The sequence below is a fragment of the Ochotona princeps genome, chromosome 2 (genome assembly GCF_030435755.1).
Source record: "Ochotona princeps isolate mOchPri1 chromosome 2, mOchPri1.hap1, whole genome shotgun sequence".
Taxonomy (NCBI): Eukaryota; Metazoa; Chordata; class Mammalia; order Lagomorpha; family Ochotonidae; genus Ochotona; species Ochotona princeps.
In genome coordinates this window covers 565,128-581,546 of record NC_080833.1, presented here as the reverse complement: position 1 = coordinate 581,546, position 16,419 = coordinate 565,128, and the positions used below count along the sequence as shown (strand labels likewise).

The 16,419-nt window shown below is 65.5% G+C and overlaps 2 protein-coding genes across 2 annotated transcripts; one reads left to right on the top strand and one right to left on the bottom strand.

Moving 5' to 3' along the window:
- The first annotated feature begins 67 nt into the window (after window positions 1-67).
- Window positions 68-3,667, top strand: TMEM240 (transmembrane protein 240). Its single transcript, XM_058674275.1, has 4 exons — window positions 68-389; window positions 739-845; window positions 3,049-3,257; window positions 3,333-3,667. Exons 1-4 carry the CDS (start codon window positions 333-335, stop codon window positions 3,479-3,481), a joined length of 522 nt encoding a protein of 173 aa, XP_058530258.1. The 5' UTR covers window positions 68-332; the 3' UTR covers window positions 3,482-3,667.
- A 385-nt stretch (window positions 3,668-4,052) lies between these two features.
- Window positions 4,053-16,154, bottom strand: LOC101530671 (ATPase family AAA domain-containing protein 3). Its single transcript, XM_058674188.1, has 16 exons — window positions 15,894-16,154; window positions 13,772-13,848; window positions 13,301-13,402; window positions 13,117-13,176; window positions 12,799-12,868; window positions 11,108-11,273; window positions 10,858-10,927; window positions 9,903-10,058; window positions 9,744-9,800; window positions 9,476-9,601; window positions 9,266-9,390; window positions 8,802-8,853; window positions 8,537-8,607; window positions 8,066-8,233; window positions 7,356-7,464; window positions 4,053-4,387 (listed from the first exon to the last, which is right to left on the bottom strand). The coding sequence occupies exons 1-16, from the start codon at window positions 16,096-16,098 to the stop codon at window positions 4,244-4,246; spliced, it is 1,758 nt and encodes a 585-aa protein (XP_058530171.1). The 5' UTR covers window positions 16,099-16,154; the 3' UTR covers window positions 4,053-4,243.
- Between the last annotated feature and the right edge of the window lie 265 nt (window positions 16,155-16,419).

The window sequence follows — 16,419 nt, the reverse complement described above, 5'->3', positions numbered from 1 at the left end:
CGCCTGGTCCCTCCCGGGAGGCGGAGGCAGCGGCGCGGTGGGCGGGAGCACGCGCGGCGGAGGCGGGATGCGCCGCGCCGCGCGCAGGGAGGGCCGGAGGGCGGAGCGCCGCGCGCGGGCCGGCCCGGGCCCAGCGACCCCGCAGCGGTCCCCTGCTCCTCCGGGCTCCCCCGCCCGCGTCCCTTCCGCGGCCGGCGGCGTTGCCGCGGCTCGGGCGCCGCGTCCAGGGAGGCGCTGACCTCCGCAGAGGCGGCCGGGGCTCAGCATCGGGCCGGGGCCGGGGGGGCGCCGGGGCCGGGGGGCGGCGCTCCGGCCCGGCCCGGCCCCGCCCGATGTCCGTGAGCGCGAACACCATGATCTTCATGATTCTGGGGGCGTCGGTCGTGATGGTGAGCGGAGGGGCTTCCCGCACGCCCCCTGCGCGCGCCGCGCGAGCGCGCCGCCCCCCCACCCCCGCGCCTTGTTTACCGGCGCGCGGCCTGCGCTCCCCCTGCGCCTGCTGGCGCCCCTAGTTCACCCCCGCGCTCGCCGGCGCCCCCAGTTCCCGGCCGTCTCGCGGCCCCCTCCCCCTCCCCCTCGCTCCCCGCCAGCCTGCCCTGCGCCTCCCCCAGCCTGTCGCGCGCCCCTCTCCCCGCCCGCCAGGCGCCCCGAGTTCCCTGCCCGCCCCTCCCCCGTACCGCCCCGCACCCCCCGCCGCGGCGCCCGTGGCGCCCGCTGACCGGCCATGGGCTCTTGCAGGCCATCGCTTGCTTGATGGACATGAACGCGCTGCTGGACCGGTTCCACAACTACATCCTCCCGCACCTGCGGGGCGAGGACCGCGTCTGCCACTGCAACTGCGGCCGGTGAGTCCGCGGGGCCGGGCAGACACGCGATCACACGTGTGGCGGGGCCCACTTGGAGCACGACTCCCACGCAGGCCAGCGCTGAGCCGCCTGGGACCCCAGGGGGCAAGAGCCCACCCCGCGTGCTGGGGGGAGGGGCTGTGACATTAACCCGGGAGCCGCCGATGCGGGGGACTCGCCTGGGGGGGGAGCCCTGGTCAGGGTGAGCAGCTGCCCAGTGTCCCCTGCTGCAGGGGTCAGGCCTTGGTGGACAGGTGCACAAGGTCAGGTCCGGCTCTGGCTGTGGAGGTGGGATGTAAGGCAGGGGTGGGCTAGGCTGGCTCAAGGTCACAGGGAGGGGGCACACCTGTGGGTGTGGGTGCCCTGCACGTGGGTGGTGGGATCATGCTGGCCATGCATGTCTGTAGTCGGTGTACGAAATAAACATCTTCTCATGAGATGCGCACGTGTGTACGTCTGTGCAAATACACGTGTGTGCACACGCACGCATGCTGCTCCCCCGTGTGGCCCCTGGTGTCCTGCCAACAGCTGCTGACCGCGCTCGCACAAGGTCGCCCTTGACACAGGCAGGACAGGCAGGCTCAAGCCACAGCAGTCTCCCTCACCCATGCCAGCTCCCCCAGCCCCACGAATTGCACACGGGGGTGTCCGGGTCGGAGCGAGGGCATGCCGCACGGCTGTGGGTTGACAGGTGTGCCAAGCGTGCTGGGGGCGGTCTGCTGGCAGCCATGTGTCCCCACAGCTCCGCCCCCAGTGCCCCCGGTGTGGGGCCAGGTGGCAGCCAGCACACCCAGGGCCCAGGCAGCACACATGTGATCCGCGTGCAGGCTTGGGGCTGCAGTGGGCACAGCGTGTTGCCGCATGCATGTGTACACAGTGACATGCTGTGTACACATCTCCACATACAAGATCCAGTGTTGCTGACATGTATGTGCAGTAGCGTACACCTGTCTCCATGTGGGCACACTGAGAACTGGCACATGAGTGCGTCTGCTGTCACCAGGCACACTGGCTGGATCATGTGGGCAGGCCATGTGCAGAATCAGTGTGCGTACATGTGCGTGCCTTGTGTGTGCCTGTGTAGACGGTACGTGGGGTCCATGTATGCAGGCGGTCGCTCTGGACAGCACGCATGGCAGCCGGCAGCATCTATGGGCACAGAGATCCACGCACATGTGTCCTGTTGCCGTGTGCCAAGCCCTGTGCCCCTGCTGGGGAGGAGCACAGTGCATGGGCGTGGCCGCCATATACACGCCGTGGCCCGTGCATGTGCCTGGCATGTATATGTGATGTGTGTACAAGGAGCATGTGTGTCACAGCAAGACCCATGTGTGTACACATCACATACGTGTGCAGTCTACATGTCTACTGCTGCATCTGGGGGACGTGGCCTCAGGGCCTGAGGGGACCAGGCAGGTGGCAGGGCTCAGCAGGGCACAGGTCATGACCTCTGACCTTGGCCCTTGCGAGTTCTGAGGGAACCACATTGGGTTGGTGAACCCTAGCCACTGGTGTGTGTCTCCCGCTGATCTCCACAGGGCTCCCCAAGAGGGGACCCACCCCAACAGGGGCAGGCAAAAGGGGGGTCCCTGGTGGTGAGGTGTGGTGCACGAAGGCTGTGGGTCCAAGTGGAGCTGTAGCCGCGGCCGGGCTGGGAGCAGCTGTGGCAGGGGCAACCCAGCCTGAAGGGCTGCCCAGCAGGACCGTGCACCCTGTGCCCTGGGCACCCAGGCTGGGGGGATCTGCCTTGCCAGTCACGGGGGCCCAGGAGGGTTCTGGGTGTGGTCCAAGGGAGGTGCTGAGGGCCGAGCCTGAGCCAGGATCAGGCTAAGGAACCAGCAGAGGCCGAGCCTGAGCCAGGATCAGGCTAGGGAGCCAGCAGACCCTGAAACCAAGAGCAGAGGAAGGCCAGCGTCAGAAGCCCAGAGCAGGGCTGACCGTGAAGCAGAGGGCATGGCCAGTGAGGACAGTCCCCAAGGTAGGGGACAGGAGGCAAGGCGCCAGATGTGGTGGGCAGCAGTGGGCACTCTGATCCCCGCACCTCAGCCAGGGTCAGTAGGAGGGCCACGTGCCTTGCCTGCCAGGACCTCAGCCCTCCTACCCGAGGCAGGTCTGCGTCCAAGCCCCTGCTTGCCCAGCCTGCAGCAGCGTCAGATCCCAGCAAGGCCCCGGGAGAGGTGCCAGCCCGCCCTGCCGCCCCCAGGCACCACGTGCACTACGTGATCCCGTACGACGGTGACCAGTCGGTGGTGGACGCCTCCGAGAACTACTTTGTGACAGACAACGTGACCAAGCAGGAGATCGACCTCATGCTGGGGCTGCTGCTGGGCTTCTGCGTCAGCTGGTTCCTGGTGTGGCTGGACAGCGTGCTGCACTGCGCCGTGCGCACCTGGAGGGCCGGTCGGCGCTACGGTGAGTGCCCGCCCGCCGCAGCCGCCAGCCCCTGGCCGCCGCAGCCCCCTGGCTGACGCGCCCTGTCCCCCGCAGATGGCTCCTGGACCTGGCTGCCCAAGCTGTGCAGCCTGAGGGAGCTGGGCCGGCGGCCGCACCGACCCTTCGAGGAGGCAGCCGGGAACATGGTGCATGTGAAGCAGAAACTCTACCACAACGGCCACCCCAGCCCGCGGCACCTGTGAGCTGCACCCAGGACGCTCGGGGCCACAGGGCCGCCGGCCAATGCAGGCATCACAGGGACCTTGCGGCTGCCCAGGTCGGCAGGACTGGATGGCAGCTTTGGGCCAGGGGCCTGCGGAGCCGGGCCACCGGGCAGCCCCAGTGGAAGGTGCTGTCTCTTCTTTTTATAAGGGGGTAGGGGTGGGGACGGGGTGGGGGGCAGGCCTGCCCGACCAGGGGCGTGTCCGGCTGACAGCTGCCGTGTCCGTCTGTCCGTCCATGTGCGTCTGGAGCGCCCAACTGCACACGGGAGCACGAGCATGGGGCGTGTGCGTGACTGCGAGGTGGGGCGGAGGACGGGGCCCTGGGCCGCAGGACCCCACGGTGATGCCCAGCCCCGCCTGGTCAGTAAATTCTCCAGAAAGCTCCAGGGTCCGACTCTTACTTTGCTTCTGACCCCAAAACACACACAACAACTCCAAATGTCAGACATTTTATTCCAGCTCAAAGGCCCGAGGCGCACATGCCAGAGAGCAAAGCCCTGGAGGCCAGAGGCACCAGGTGCCCGCAGGACTGCAGTGTGGCACAAAGCGCCTGGGCTGTTGAGAGTCTTGCCCAGCCAGGCCCTCCCTTGGGACCAGACCCATTTGGTGGCTCGGAGCTGCCCAGGGCGGTCCTGGGGGTGCAGCCAATGCTGCCCATCAGGGAGCTGATGTCCAGAGCTGGGCAACCCTGGTGCACTGGCTGCCAGCCGGGGCTTTGGGTCAGTGCAGCCTCCCACAGGCTCAGGGTACAGGGCTGCTTTCCAGTTGTGGTCCCTCGGCCTTCAGCCACTGTGTCTTCTGCTGGTGCTGCCGGATGGCATCCTGCACGCGGGCATCCATCATGGCTTCGGTGAGGACCCCATCCTCAGAGGCGTACGCCATGGCCTGGCAGGAGATGGGAACTGAGGCACGTGTGGGCGAGGAGCTCTGCAGCCCAGCCCTACAGGAGCCACTGGGGCAGGCAGGGCCCCAGAGCCCCACCCATGGGCTACAGAACCCAATGATGGGGCCTTGTGCCGCCCACCCACCCCACCCCACCCCACCCCAGGCTCCAGCCAGGGCATTAGCCTCATGGGGCTGGGAGGGAGGCTGCCCACAGCTCCTGGCCAGGCCCAAGCTGTGCACACACACATCCAGAGTATATACACTACACACACGACACAGTGCACACACAAAACATCCATCACACATAGACCACAGGCCTGAGCAGGCCCCGGTGTGTGTCCCTAAGGCAGCCTGCCTCTGGGACACTGCTAGGAGATGGGGGACAGCTGAGCAGGAATCAGCATGCCATGTCCTGGGGCATTCTTGTGGCTGACGGTGGGGGTACAGGGTCACACAGAGGCCTTCCTGCAGGACCCTCACCCTGGCAGCTGTGCCCAAGGGGTCAAGGCTACTACTATCTGCGGGGCCCTGAAGGTGGGATGCGGCCAGGACACAGGATTCTAACTGGCACGAGGGATGAGACCACAGAGTGACACATGACAGGGCGAGGGCAGCCCAGCGCTGGCAGCTGGTAGGATTCAGCAGCCACGTGGTCAGCCTGGCCTGGCGCCCCAACACTTGCGCCAGCCTCTGCCCGATACCCAAGGGGACCACTGGCCTCACAGTGCCCCAAGGCCTTCTGGGCCCCTGGCCCCACCAGGTCCTGACGATGCACGGATGGGAGATATCCACCCTCTCCCCATGTTCCTCCTGGTCTGCACGGCCGACGGACACTAGGACCCTGCGAGTCACCACACCAGGAGGCACCTCCACACTCAGATGACCAGCGAGCCAAGCGCCATGCACGCCGGGTGCAGCCTGTCACCAGCCTGGAGTGGCTGGGCCATCAGGCACGGCAGAGGCAGTGCAGCCTGCTCGGCGCCTGCTGGGGTGTGACTCCCCTCAGTCCAGCCGGCGTCCCCACAGGCACTCCTCCCCAGACAAGGAAAGAGCTGGACCCGCGGCAATTTCTGAGCAGCGGCCATGGGAGCACCATGTGAGGGCCTGGCTACGCGGAGAGCCAGGGACACCGAAGGACCAAGGTACACGGATCTGTAGACAGCCTCAGCACGCCGTCCCCCAGAGCTGGCCACACTTGGAAGTCCAACTGAAAAGCCACACGCGGGCTCAGCTCGGCTCCTAGCCACCCCTCCCCATCCAGCTTCCTGCCAGCTCCCTGCTGATGCGCTTGGAAAGCAGCTGCAGACGCTCCAGTGCTGAGGCCCTGCGCCGGAGAGTGGACGCAGAGCAGTTCCAGGCTGCTGGCCTCAGCCTGGTCCAGCCCTAGCCGTTCAATCACTTGGGGAACAAAGCAGCAAATGGAGTTCACTAGCAAGTCATTAGAATAAACGAAGACTCTTCTGCCAGGACGCTACACACAACTGGAGCGGGGCTGCCGGGATGCGGTGCTGAGGCCAGAAACGCTGCTCCGGCTCTGGCCCAGCCTCTGCTGCCCCTCTTTAACCAAATGACATCAAAACGACCAGGAAATGCAGCACCAATGCCCACCAGAGCTACACCCCCAGGAGGTGGGCATGGAGGAGGCGTGGGTGGGTGGGGCAGCGGGGGCCTCAGAGCCTGACACGCTGATCACGGGGTCCAGCAGGGCCTCAAGCCAGACACTGCTCACCGAGAGCACACAGTGCACACACACTGTTCACAAGGACACGCACAGTGCATGTGGACACACAGTGCACACACACTGTTCACAAGGACACGCACAGTGCATGTGGACACACAGTGCACACGGATACAGTGCACGCAGACACGCACAGTGCACACGCTGCATGCAGATGCACACACAGTGGACACAGTGCATGCACACACACAGTACATGTGGACACACACTGCACGTGGACACATTACAACACAGGAACAGCCATGCGTACACACACACACACACAGAGAACAGCCAGCAGCAACCCAAGCACCCGGGCCCACAGTGGGGCACTAGCCAGCCTTGAGGCAAGGTGCCTGACACCTGCTCCCACTTGGACCAGGCAGCACAGCACCACCACTTCCTGCCCACGGAGGGATCAGGAGGCAGCTCCCAGGGCCCCAAAGGGAGGCAGGCAGGGGCAGGGCCCTGCAGAGAGGACAAGGTATCACACGCCAACACGGCAAGCCTGACAGACGCAAGCTGAGCTGCCTAGCCTCGCTGCGGTGGGCCGTGTCCACTGCGTCTTAACACGCTCACCCTCCCCTCACCTCAACTCACCCCACCCCACCTCACCTCACCTCATCCTCACTCCCTCATCTCACCCAACCCCACCCCACCTCACCTCCCTCATCTCACCTCACCTCACCTCATCCTCACTCCCTCATCTCACCCAACCCCACCCCACCTCACCTCCCTCATCTCACCTCACCTCACCTCATCCTCACTCCCTCATCTCACCCAACCCCACCCCACCTCACCTCCCTCATCTCACCTCACCTCACCTCATCCTCACTCCCTCATCTCACCCAACCCCACCCCACCTCACCTCCCTCATCTCACCTCACCTCACCTCATCCTCACTCCCTCATCTCACCCAACCCCACCCCACCTCACCTCCCTCATCTCACCTCACCTCACCTCATCCTCACTCCCTCATCTCACCCAACCCCACCTCACCTCACCTCCCTCATCTCACCTCACCTCACCTCATCCTCACTCCCTCATCTCACCCAACCCCACCTCACCTCCCCTCCCCTCCGTCTCATCCGCACCTTGCCCCCACTTCACTTCAGCTTAACTCATTCTCACCTTACCTCACTTGACACCATCTTCACCTCACCACAGCCTCACCTCACCTCACCCCCTCAGGATGTGGCCTTTGGAACAAGACTGGAGTAGCTGAGGGCCTCATGCCAGGCCCCGACTCACCTGCCAGGCCACAGCCAGCTGGGAAATCTCACGGCCCGACATGCCCTCGGTCAGCCTGGCCACTTCTGAGCACTTCTGTCCATAGTCAAACTGGGCCAGCTTCAGGCGCCTGCAGGGGAGTTCCCAAAGTCTGTGCAGACCCCCGACGCCCCAGCCCCATCCTCCCGGCGTCTGGGCAGCCCTCATGGCCAGAGACCAGCTCTGCGGCAGTGCCTGGGCAGTAGGACCTCCCCCAACGTCCAGCCCATGGCACAAATGCCATGGTACCCATCTGAGGCAGGGAGCCATGCGGAAGGAGACCACAAAAATCAGGCCAGGACAAAATAGTCCGAGACCTGGCGACAGGGCCAGGGGTTAGGACCCGGACAGGCAGCACTGGACGGGGAGGGCAGCCACGTTCCTCCAGGAGAGCTCAGAGCCAGGAGGGATCCAGGCTGGGCACACGGGCTGGGAGGCGGATGCCCGGGGTCAGCCGACCGAGGACTCACTGCTCGCGGGGAACTGCTGGCTGCTGGGGGATGGTGAGGGTCCCGGACAGAGGGACTGTGGCCTGCCACCCCAGCCAGGACAGAGGGGCTGTGGCCCGCCACCCCAGCCAGGACAGAGGGGCTGTGGCCTGCCACCCAGCCAGGACAGAGGGGCTGTGGCCTGCCACCCAGCCAGAGCCATTCTCGGAAAGGATGCAGGGGTGGCGGGGGACGGGCACTCACTGCTTGCCCTCGGTGGCTGGCCGCAGCACGTGCTTGTCGAAGTAGAGCCTCACCAGGCGCTCCCGCTCCGCGAGCCCTGGCAGCTCGAAGTTGACCAACTCGTCGATGCGGTCGTTGACAGCCCAGTCGAACTGCTCCGGCTGGTTGCTGGCCAGGACCAGCATGAACCTGCAGCGGCCAGGGTGTCTGCTGTTGAACCTGCTCTACCTGGCTCTCAGCCCAACTGACCCACAGGGACAAGGGACAGTGGGTAGCTCACAGCCCACTGGGCCCGGAGGGGCCCTGCCAAGGCAGAACCACAGACCTGGGCATGGGGTCGGGCAGGCCTGGCCGCGCCCAGGAGAGTTGTCCTTAGCTCTTTCTTGCACACAAACTCTGAGCAAGGACTGACCTCCGGCTCCGCTCAAGCGCCTGCCAGGCCGCTCACAGAGCCCACAGCTTTTGTGGCCCAGCCCGCCCATGGCCGCTCACTTGCTGCTGTGTTGTCCCGTCCTGTGCAGGAAGGCATTCAGCGTGGCCCTGAGGTCCTCACTGATCTTCTCCTGCAGAGAGAAGGTTTAGAAGGTTCCACCATAGGTGGTCACAGGACCAACAGCAGCCGGCCAAGCTGACCAAGGGTCACAGGCAGGGGCAGGCATGTCAAGCGCACAGCCCTGACCTGAAGCCTGGAACGCGCCTAGCCGAACGCAGAGTCCCTGGCCCACCGCCCTCGCCCCGGGCCCCCCAAAGCACTCACAGTTGCACGCTTCCTGAGGAAGGCATCGGCCTCGTCCACAAACAGCAGCAGGCTGCAAACCACACAATGTCCACACAGGGACCGCTGAGTGCACCCAGGGCAGGGTATGGGCGGGCATCCCCTGGCACCTCAGCAGCTCCAGCCACACCCAGTTCTAGCGTTCCCATGGCCGACATGTACTGTGTGTCCGTATACACCACGCCATGGGCCTGTGCCCTGTGCCAAGGCTGAATCTCCTTCCTGAAGGAGCTTGCAGGCTGTGGGCACCTGGAGTTAGCACAGGGAGGGGGCAGGCAGCAGCATGCTGGGGGCGGGGCACAGCATGGTGGGGTCACGGCAGCCACAGGCTCACAGATCTCTCCCCTCCCAGCTGCCCAGACCTCTACTAGGGCCCAGCAGGCTGGACTGGCCCCACCCCAGGGTCCGGTCTGACAGCGGGAATGAGACTAGGGCTGGCATCTCACCCGCGCCGGCTAGTGTTGGCCCAGTCGAAGACTTTGTGCATGGCGGTCACGCCGTCCCGCCCCATGGGGGCCACGTCGCCGCCCGTCATGACGGCATAGTCCATGCCCGAGTGCAAGGCCAGTTTCTGGGCAAGGGTGGGGGGAAGTACAGATGGCTGCAGGGCAGGCCCTCCCATGACATGTCTCCCCTACCCGGCGGGCTGTCCTCACCTTGGCAAACAGTGTCTTGCCAGTCCCTGGTGGCCCGTACATCAGAACGTTCCGATACAGGCTCTTGTTCTTCTTGGTGTTCCTTGTTGCTATGGCGATGTCTCGCACCCGGGCCTCCAGGCTGGGCTGTCCAGACAAGACCACAATGATGGGGGACAGACACCGCCCCTCGAGCCTGGGGGAGGGTTAGGCCATGGGAAGACCGTCCAGTAGGGGCAGATGGCAAGTCCCACGTGGGGTTCTCAGTTCTGGATGCCGGGGCACTTACGCTGAGCACCACGCCCTCCAGGGCGTCCTGGGGTCGACTCAGGAGGCGCCGACTGACCTGCAGGGATGGCAGCGTGGGGTCACTAACCGCTTGGGCAGCTGGATGGCCATGCAGCATGCGCAGGCCCAGGGACCTAGGGAGCCTGGCACCGGCTCTTACCTGAACAGGGTGCCTCAGCGCCTCCAGCACCGAGATACGGGACGTCTCCCGCACCAGCGACGGCTTCCCTAGCCGGGCCTCAACGTACCGGCCCACAACGGCTGTGGCGTTTTTGGCAGAATAGACTCCAACGGCCAGCAGTGTCAGCCCGGCCACCTGGAGGGGAGATGGGTGGGCTGTGTTCACCACTGCACCAAGAGCCTCATGGGGGCAGCAGGAGCCAGGCGACAAGGCTGAGCCCGGAGTGCAGCCACGCCACGCACGACAGGCAGCAGCATGAGGGGGTACACCCCGGCAGTGCTGAGTCCCAGTGAGACCCGCTGGCCGCACGCAGCCAGGCATGTGTCATACGCGGACCCCTGTCACACGCCAGGTGTGGACTGCGTGTGGGCACAGCGGCTCGTGCCCACGGCCCTCACAGAAGCATGGTCCCCGAAATTACTTTGGGTTAGCCACGTATTCCAGGTATGGAGGGCCCTGCCTCTGGCACTTGCTGTTACATTTACCTGGGGGCCACCGAGTCCCCTCCCCAGTTTGCCCACTGAGGCTCATGGCAGCCAAGTCTGGGCCGGACGCAAAGCCACGAGCCACAAGCTCCCGCCACATCTCTAGGTCACAGCAGCCATGGCAATCGCCGCGCAGAGTACACGGGCCACAGGAACTGAGTGTGGTGGGCTGTGGGCATCCTAAACCGCTGCTCTCAGTGCCCTGGGCGGGCCCTTCCAACCGCAAGCTGACCGCATAGCTGCATCGTAGGCTACCCATTCCTGGACACTGCCAGGCAGATACAGAGCAACCATGGTCCCGAGTGCCAGTCCCACCTCAGGCCCCACCGTCAGAGGAAGAACAGGGGACCCATGGCAGAGGGTCAGGTGCCAGTACTGTGTGCCTGCACCTGGGGCCCGGGAGGAAGGACTGGTACTAGGAGGGCTACACGCATGCACTGTAGCATTACCGTGGCCGTCACTTTGTCCCAGTCGGTCACAAAGGCACGGAATCCTTCCCCAAAGAGGGTGCCAGCTGTCCTGCAGAGGAAAGCAGTCATGTGACCTGGGCAAGCAAGGGCTATGGGGCCAGGCCCAAGTTGAGCACAGCAGTAGCACAGCGCCAGCCTGCTGAGGCCCCCAGAGTGACACCAAAGCTGCACTCCAGGAAGGAACTGGCTGCACAGCTGGCAAGACGGGGCACACAGGCCAGAGCCTCACCGGATCGACTCCAGGATGGTCTGGCGGTGCTCAGCGGCTTTCAGGCGGATCTGCTCCCGGGTGATGTCTGCGTTCTCCCGCTCTGCCTTGGCCCTGGCCCTGGCCTCAGCCTCGACCCGCAGCAGCTCGTTCTTGTGGCGCAGCTCCATCTCCCGCTCCACAGTGGCTGTCGCAGGATCAGCAGCACAGACATGTTTGGCTGCACACCACCCCAGCAGACCCCAAGACCAGACCCTGGGACCCAAGCAGCCTTCCTGAGGTGGCGTGGCCAAAAGGACACACTGCATGTGCAGCATGGCGAAGGACACCTACTTATGCTGAACTCGACCAGCAAAGCAGCAGCCGAGGCAGGTGGCCAAGGACGTCTGTGCTCCACAGGGTCCGCCACCAGGCACAAGCCTGGCATCGCCACCCGCACTGGGAGCACAAGCTCCACCGCGGTACGTAAGCTGCTTCTGTGTGCTGCTTCCCCAGCACCCCACGCTGGCACCCCACCTCGCCGCCTGTCTGCTGCTTCCCCAGCACCCCACGCTGGCACCCCACCTCGCCGCCTGTCTGCTGCTTCCCCAGCACCCCACGCTGGCACCCCACGCTGGCACCCCACCTTGCCGCCTGTCTGCTGCTTCCCCAGCACCCCACGCTGGCACCCCACCTCGCCGCCTGTCTGCTGCTTCCCCAGCACCCCACGCTGGCACCCCACCTCGCCGCCTGTCTGCTGCTTCCCCAGCACCCCACGCTGGCACCCCACCTCGCCGCCTGTCTGCTGCTTCCCCAGCACCCCACGCTGGCACCCCACCTCGCCGCCTGTCTGCTGCTTCCCCAGCACCCCATGCTGGCACCCCACCTCGCCACCTGTCTGCTGCTTCCCCAGCACCCCACGCTGGCACCCCACGCTGGCACCCTACCTCGCCGCCTGTCTGCTGCTTCCCCAGCACCCCATGCTGGCACCCCACGCTGGCACCCCACCTCGCCGCCTGTCTGCTGCTTCCCCAGCACCCCACGCTGGCACCCCACCTCGCCGCCTGTCTGCTGCTTCCCCAGCACCCCACGCTGGCACCCCACGCTGGCACCCCACCTCGCCGCCTGTCTGCTGCTTCCCCAGCACCCCACGCTGGCACCCCACCTCGCCGCCTGTCTGCTGCTTCCCCAGCACCCCACGCTGGCACCCCACCTCGCCGCCTGTCTGCTGCTTCCCCAGCACCCCACGCTGGCACCCCACCTCGCCGCCTGTCTGCTGCTTCCCCAGCACCCCACGCTGGCACCCCACCTCGCCGCCTGTCTGCTGCTTCCCCAGCACCCCACGCTGGCACCCCACCTCGCCGCCTGTCTGCTGCTTCCCCAGCACCCCATGCTGGCACCCCACCTCGCCACCTGTCTGCTGCTTCCCCAGCACCCCACGCTGGCACCCCACGCTGGCACCCTACCTCGCCGCCTGTCTGCTGCTTCCCCAGCACCCCATGCTGGCACCCCACGCTGGCACCCCACCTCGCCGCCTGTCTGCTGCTTCCCCAGCACCCCACGCTGGCACCCCACCTCGCCGCCTGTCTGCTGCTTCCCCAGCACCCCACGCTGGCACCCCACCTCGCCACCTGTCTGCTGCTTCCCCAGCACCCCACGCTGGCACCCCACCTCGCCGCCTCTGCCTGCTGCTTCCCCAGCACCCCACGCTGGCACCCCACGCTGGCACCCACCTCGCCGCATGGCCTCTTGCTTCTGCACAGACTCCTCCTGCTTCCGCAAGTTTTCTTCATTGATCAGTTGCTGAAAAGTCACAAAATGGGTGGGACTCTGCAGTCGGAACAGCCGTTCTGCTTGCCCAGCGGCCGAGCATGCGCACAGGCAGGTGTGTGAACCCGAGGACTGCACATGTGTGGCCCACACACGTGCATGTCCCCTGCCAACTTGTGGCCAAGAACCGTCAGAGGAGCCAAGCCCCCAGCGGTGGACGCCAGCACACATGGTCCCTCCCGCCCCTCAGAGTGGACAGCCACAGCCCAGGGCCAGCTCACCTGCTGCTTCAGCTGGTCCTCGTACCGCTGCCGAGCCAACTTGTCCTGGTACTGGGCCCTCTAGGGAGGAGTGGGGTGAGCCTATGTGAGCTGGAGAGGCTGGCTAGGCACAGACCCAGACAGCAGAGACTGCAGGAGGCTACGCCCGCCCAGTGCCACCCTCCAGAGCCCGCCTGCCCCTCACCGCCTGGTGCTGCCGCGTCTCCTCGCTCAACGTCTTCCTTCGCTCCTCGGCCTGCACGCGGATCTGCTCACTCTTGAACTGCTCCACGGCGGCTTCGTACTCCTGCAGGATGTGTGGCTCAGGGCTGCCGCCAGGCACACCCCACCAAGCTGCAACCCCACACAGCAGAACACAACCCCAGAGGAGGGCAGCCTCAGGGAGGCCCAAGCAAGACCAGGCAAGGACACTGGGTTCTGAGGTTTCCTGCCAACCAAGGCAGGGAATTTGCAAGGACAGAGCAGCCAGCACCACCCTCAGCAAGCCCGTCCACTCCTCACCCACAGGCCTTTTTTGCTGCACGCCACTACAGCCCCCTGCCACCTCCGTGGACCCTCCCACAGGCCATGGCACTGGTCACACCATCAGCCACCTCTGTGGACCCTCCCACGTGCCACGCCCCGTGCCACCTCTGTGGACCCTCCCACGACTTGCCTTCAGTTTGGACTGCTGCTCCAGCTGCAGCGTCTGCTCCTGCATCTGTGCAAGGCTCAGTGCCTCCTTGGCATGGCCTGCGGGGCAAGAGTGTGAGGAAGCCCAGATGTGTGCCACGACAGCTGGCTGCGTGCCAAGGTCAATGCTGTCCAGGCTATCCGACTCCAGCCTCAATGCTGGTCACCCCTGCCCTGCCACAGTCCCTCCTGAAGGCGGGGGCCCCTGTGTCTGTACGCAGCACGCATCCTGCTCTGCACAGTGACAGTTTAGTCACCACCGTCATTTACCACACAAACCTGGGGCAACTGCCTGCCACAGTGGCTATGATGGCACTACGGGCCAGGGGAATTCCAGGATGGGCCAAGTTATACCCACCGGCAAATGCTCAGCAGACCAGCAGCACCTGTGATGACGGGAAAGGAGGCCACGGCAGGGGGGAAGGTGAGCCTGGTACGGAGCAGCAAGGGATCCCCTGCGGGCCACTGCTCCCACTGTGAGCATGAGAGCTGGGACTGGGAGCAGACCAGGCTGGCCGGGGCTGCAGCACCCACTGGCCTGCGTGTGAGCTGGGTCAGGGGGACAGTCAGGCTGGGCTAAGCGAACATATCCACTGGTGTATGCATGAGCCAGAGTAGGTGCAGGCTGGTGGGGCTTTGCTGCAGCATCAGCTGGCAAGTGCCAGGACTGGGGACAAGTCATGTCGGGCTGGGCCGCAGTGCCAGCTGGAAAGTACAAGATCTGGGGTTGGGAGTGGGCCGAGTAGGGAAATGGTGAGCACCATTCTGATGGGCTGCAGCTCCCACCAGTGAGCATGAGAACTAGGGCTGGGGGGGTGGGCCTGGCTGCACAGGCAGTGGCTCCCACTGGCATTAATGTGGGCTGGATGGTCGGGTTGTTGGGCCAAGCTAGGCTGCAACACTCATTGGTGTGTACAAAAGCCAAATGGGATGTAGGATAGACCAGACCAGTCTGCTGTGCATACTGGCCTGTGCAGGAACCACGGCCGGGGGCAGGCCTGGAGGGGGTCACAGGGGTCGCTCCAACTAGGTTATAGTTCCCACTGGTGTACGTGAGGACTGTATGTGTGGTGGGCAGGGTTGGGCTATTCCGCAGAATCTGAGATGGGGCTGAAGACAGAACTGACCCAGCAACTGCAACCACCAGTTTGTGTGTAGGCGATACAGGTGACAGACTGAGGCAGACCCGGGACTGGCCGGCTCACACAGCAGTCGGTTCTGGTGCCACCTCTGGTGAGGTTTCTTTGGGGACTCCCCAGCTAGACCGTTGGACTCAGAATTCCAATTCCGTGGGGAACCACAGGCTGTGTGCTCTGCCCACGGAGTGCATGGGTCAGAACTGGGTCTCCAAGGTTGCCAAGGCCTGTGCCAGTGGACCGCATGCCCAGATGCACACAGGGCACCTAACAGCCCATTGGGGCCTGCACGGCTCTCCCAGCTAGGCGCTGACAGTGAGTATCCGGACGAGAGGAACCTACAGTGGACTACTCAGCCAACAGACCTTAGAAGGATTTCCTCATCCTTAGAGCCGCGCAACCAGCAGTATCTCAGAACTGCTGAAATCACCGGAGCACGCGCCATATGGGGACCCTGCGATGACACTGGGTGGCCGTTCCCCATCCCTGGGGACTGAGGCAGTTAGGAGGCTGGGTGCGGCTTGCCCTTCCCGCACATACAGGAAGAAAAAAAGCAAAACTGGAAACGACAGTCTCATCCACTTCCCCTTGCCACTCGAGCCGGTGGCCACACGGGCATGCATGCTTCCCACCCAGCCCCGGGAGGGAATGGCAGGCAGCAGCGCTGGGACCCCCGGTGCCCACGTGCCCAGACGGAGCGTCTCCGTTCCTCTTTGGTCATGCACTGGTGGGGACGCCCCGACACGCAGCTGGCTCACCCCCTGAAGGCCTGCGGCGGCCGGGGGCAGGGGAGCCCCGGGGACGGGCCACACGCTGAGGGGCCCTCCTCTCCAGGCTCCCCAACCGGCCCCGGCACTCACGACTCCGACAGTGAATGTCAACTGGCTCTCGTCTCCCTAAACATCTCCAGTCCGAGCCTGGCCCTCGCGCAGCGGCCTGGCGGGCCCGACCCGCGCCCTGCCCACTCACGCGAGTGCTCCAGCTCGCGCGCTGCCTTGGCCGCGCGCTCCAGGCCCGTCGGGTCGAAGTTGCTCCATTTGTCCTTGGGCGCCGGCCGATCCCCCGCGCCGCGGTCCCCGCCGCCCTCGGCTCCCGGCGGCGCCGGTGGCAGGGGCAGCGGCGGCCCCGCGCCCTCGCCCTGGGGACCCTTGTTGATGCCAAAGAGCCACGACATGAGCGCACGGCCGCGCGCGGACACGGGCTGCACACGCGGGAGGCGCGGAGACTGCGCATGCGCGGCGCTCACGGTCGGGCCCGGGCGGAGCGCGACGCCCTGGAAGCGTGCGGCCCTCGGATTGGCTGCGACCGTGTGACGTCATCGGCCGCGACGGCCGAGAGGTTGGGGTGCCCGGCTGGGGAGGCGAGGCCGTGCGGGCGGAAGCCTCACAGGGACAAACATGCTGGTGGACGTGTGCGCCCCGTCCGTGCAGGACGGGTGTGGGGCAGGCAATGGCGCCCGTGGCCTGGGACGGGGCAGGTGGGGGGCAGTCCTGCC

Excerpts from the sequence above, each read along its gene's own strand:
- TMEM240 (XM_058674275.1), top strand. The coding sequence starts at position 333 with ATGTCCGTGAGCGCGAACACCATGATCTTCATGATTCTGGGGGCGTCG. Across the intron at positions 846-3,048 it reads TGCCACTGCAACTGCGGCCG|GCACCACGTGCACTACGTGA; the intron begins GTGAGTCCGCGG and ends TGCCGCCCCCAG. Across the intron at positions 3,258-3,332 it reads GAGGGCCGGTCGGCGCTACG|ATGGCTCCTGGACCTGGCTG; the intron begins GTGAGTGCCCGC and ends TGTCCCCCGCAG.
- LOC101530671 (XM_058674188.1), bottom strand. The coding sequence starts at position 16,098 with ATGTCGTGGCTCTTTGGCATCAACAAGGGTCCCCAGGGCGAGGGCGCG. Across the intron at positions 13,849-15,893 it reads GCGCGAGCTGGAGCACTCGC|GCCATGCCAAGGAGGCACTG; the intron begins GTGAGTGGGCAG and ends CTTGCCCCGCAG. Across the intron at positions 13,403-13,771 it reads AGCAGCAGTCCAAACTGAAG|GAGTACGAAGCCGCCGTGGA; the intron begins GCAAGTCGTGGG and ends CACATCCTGCAG.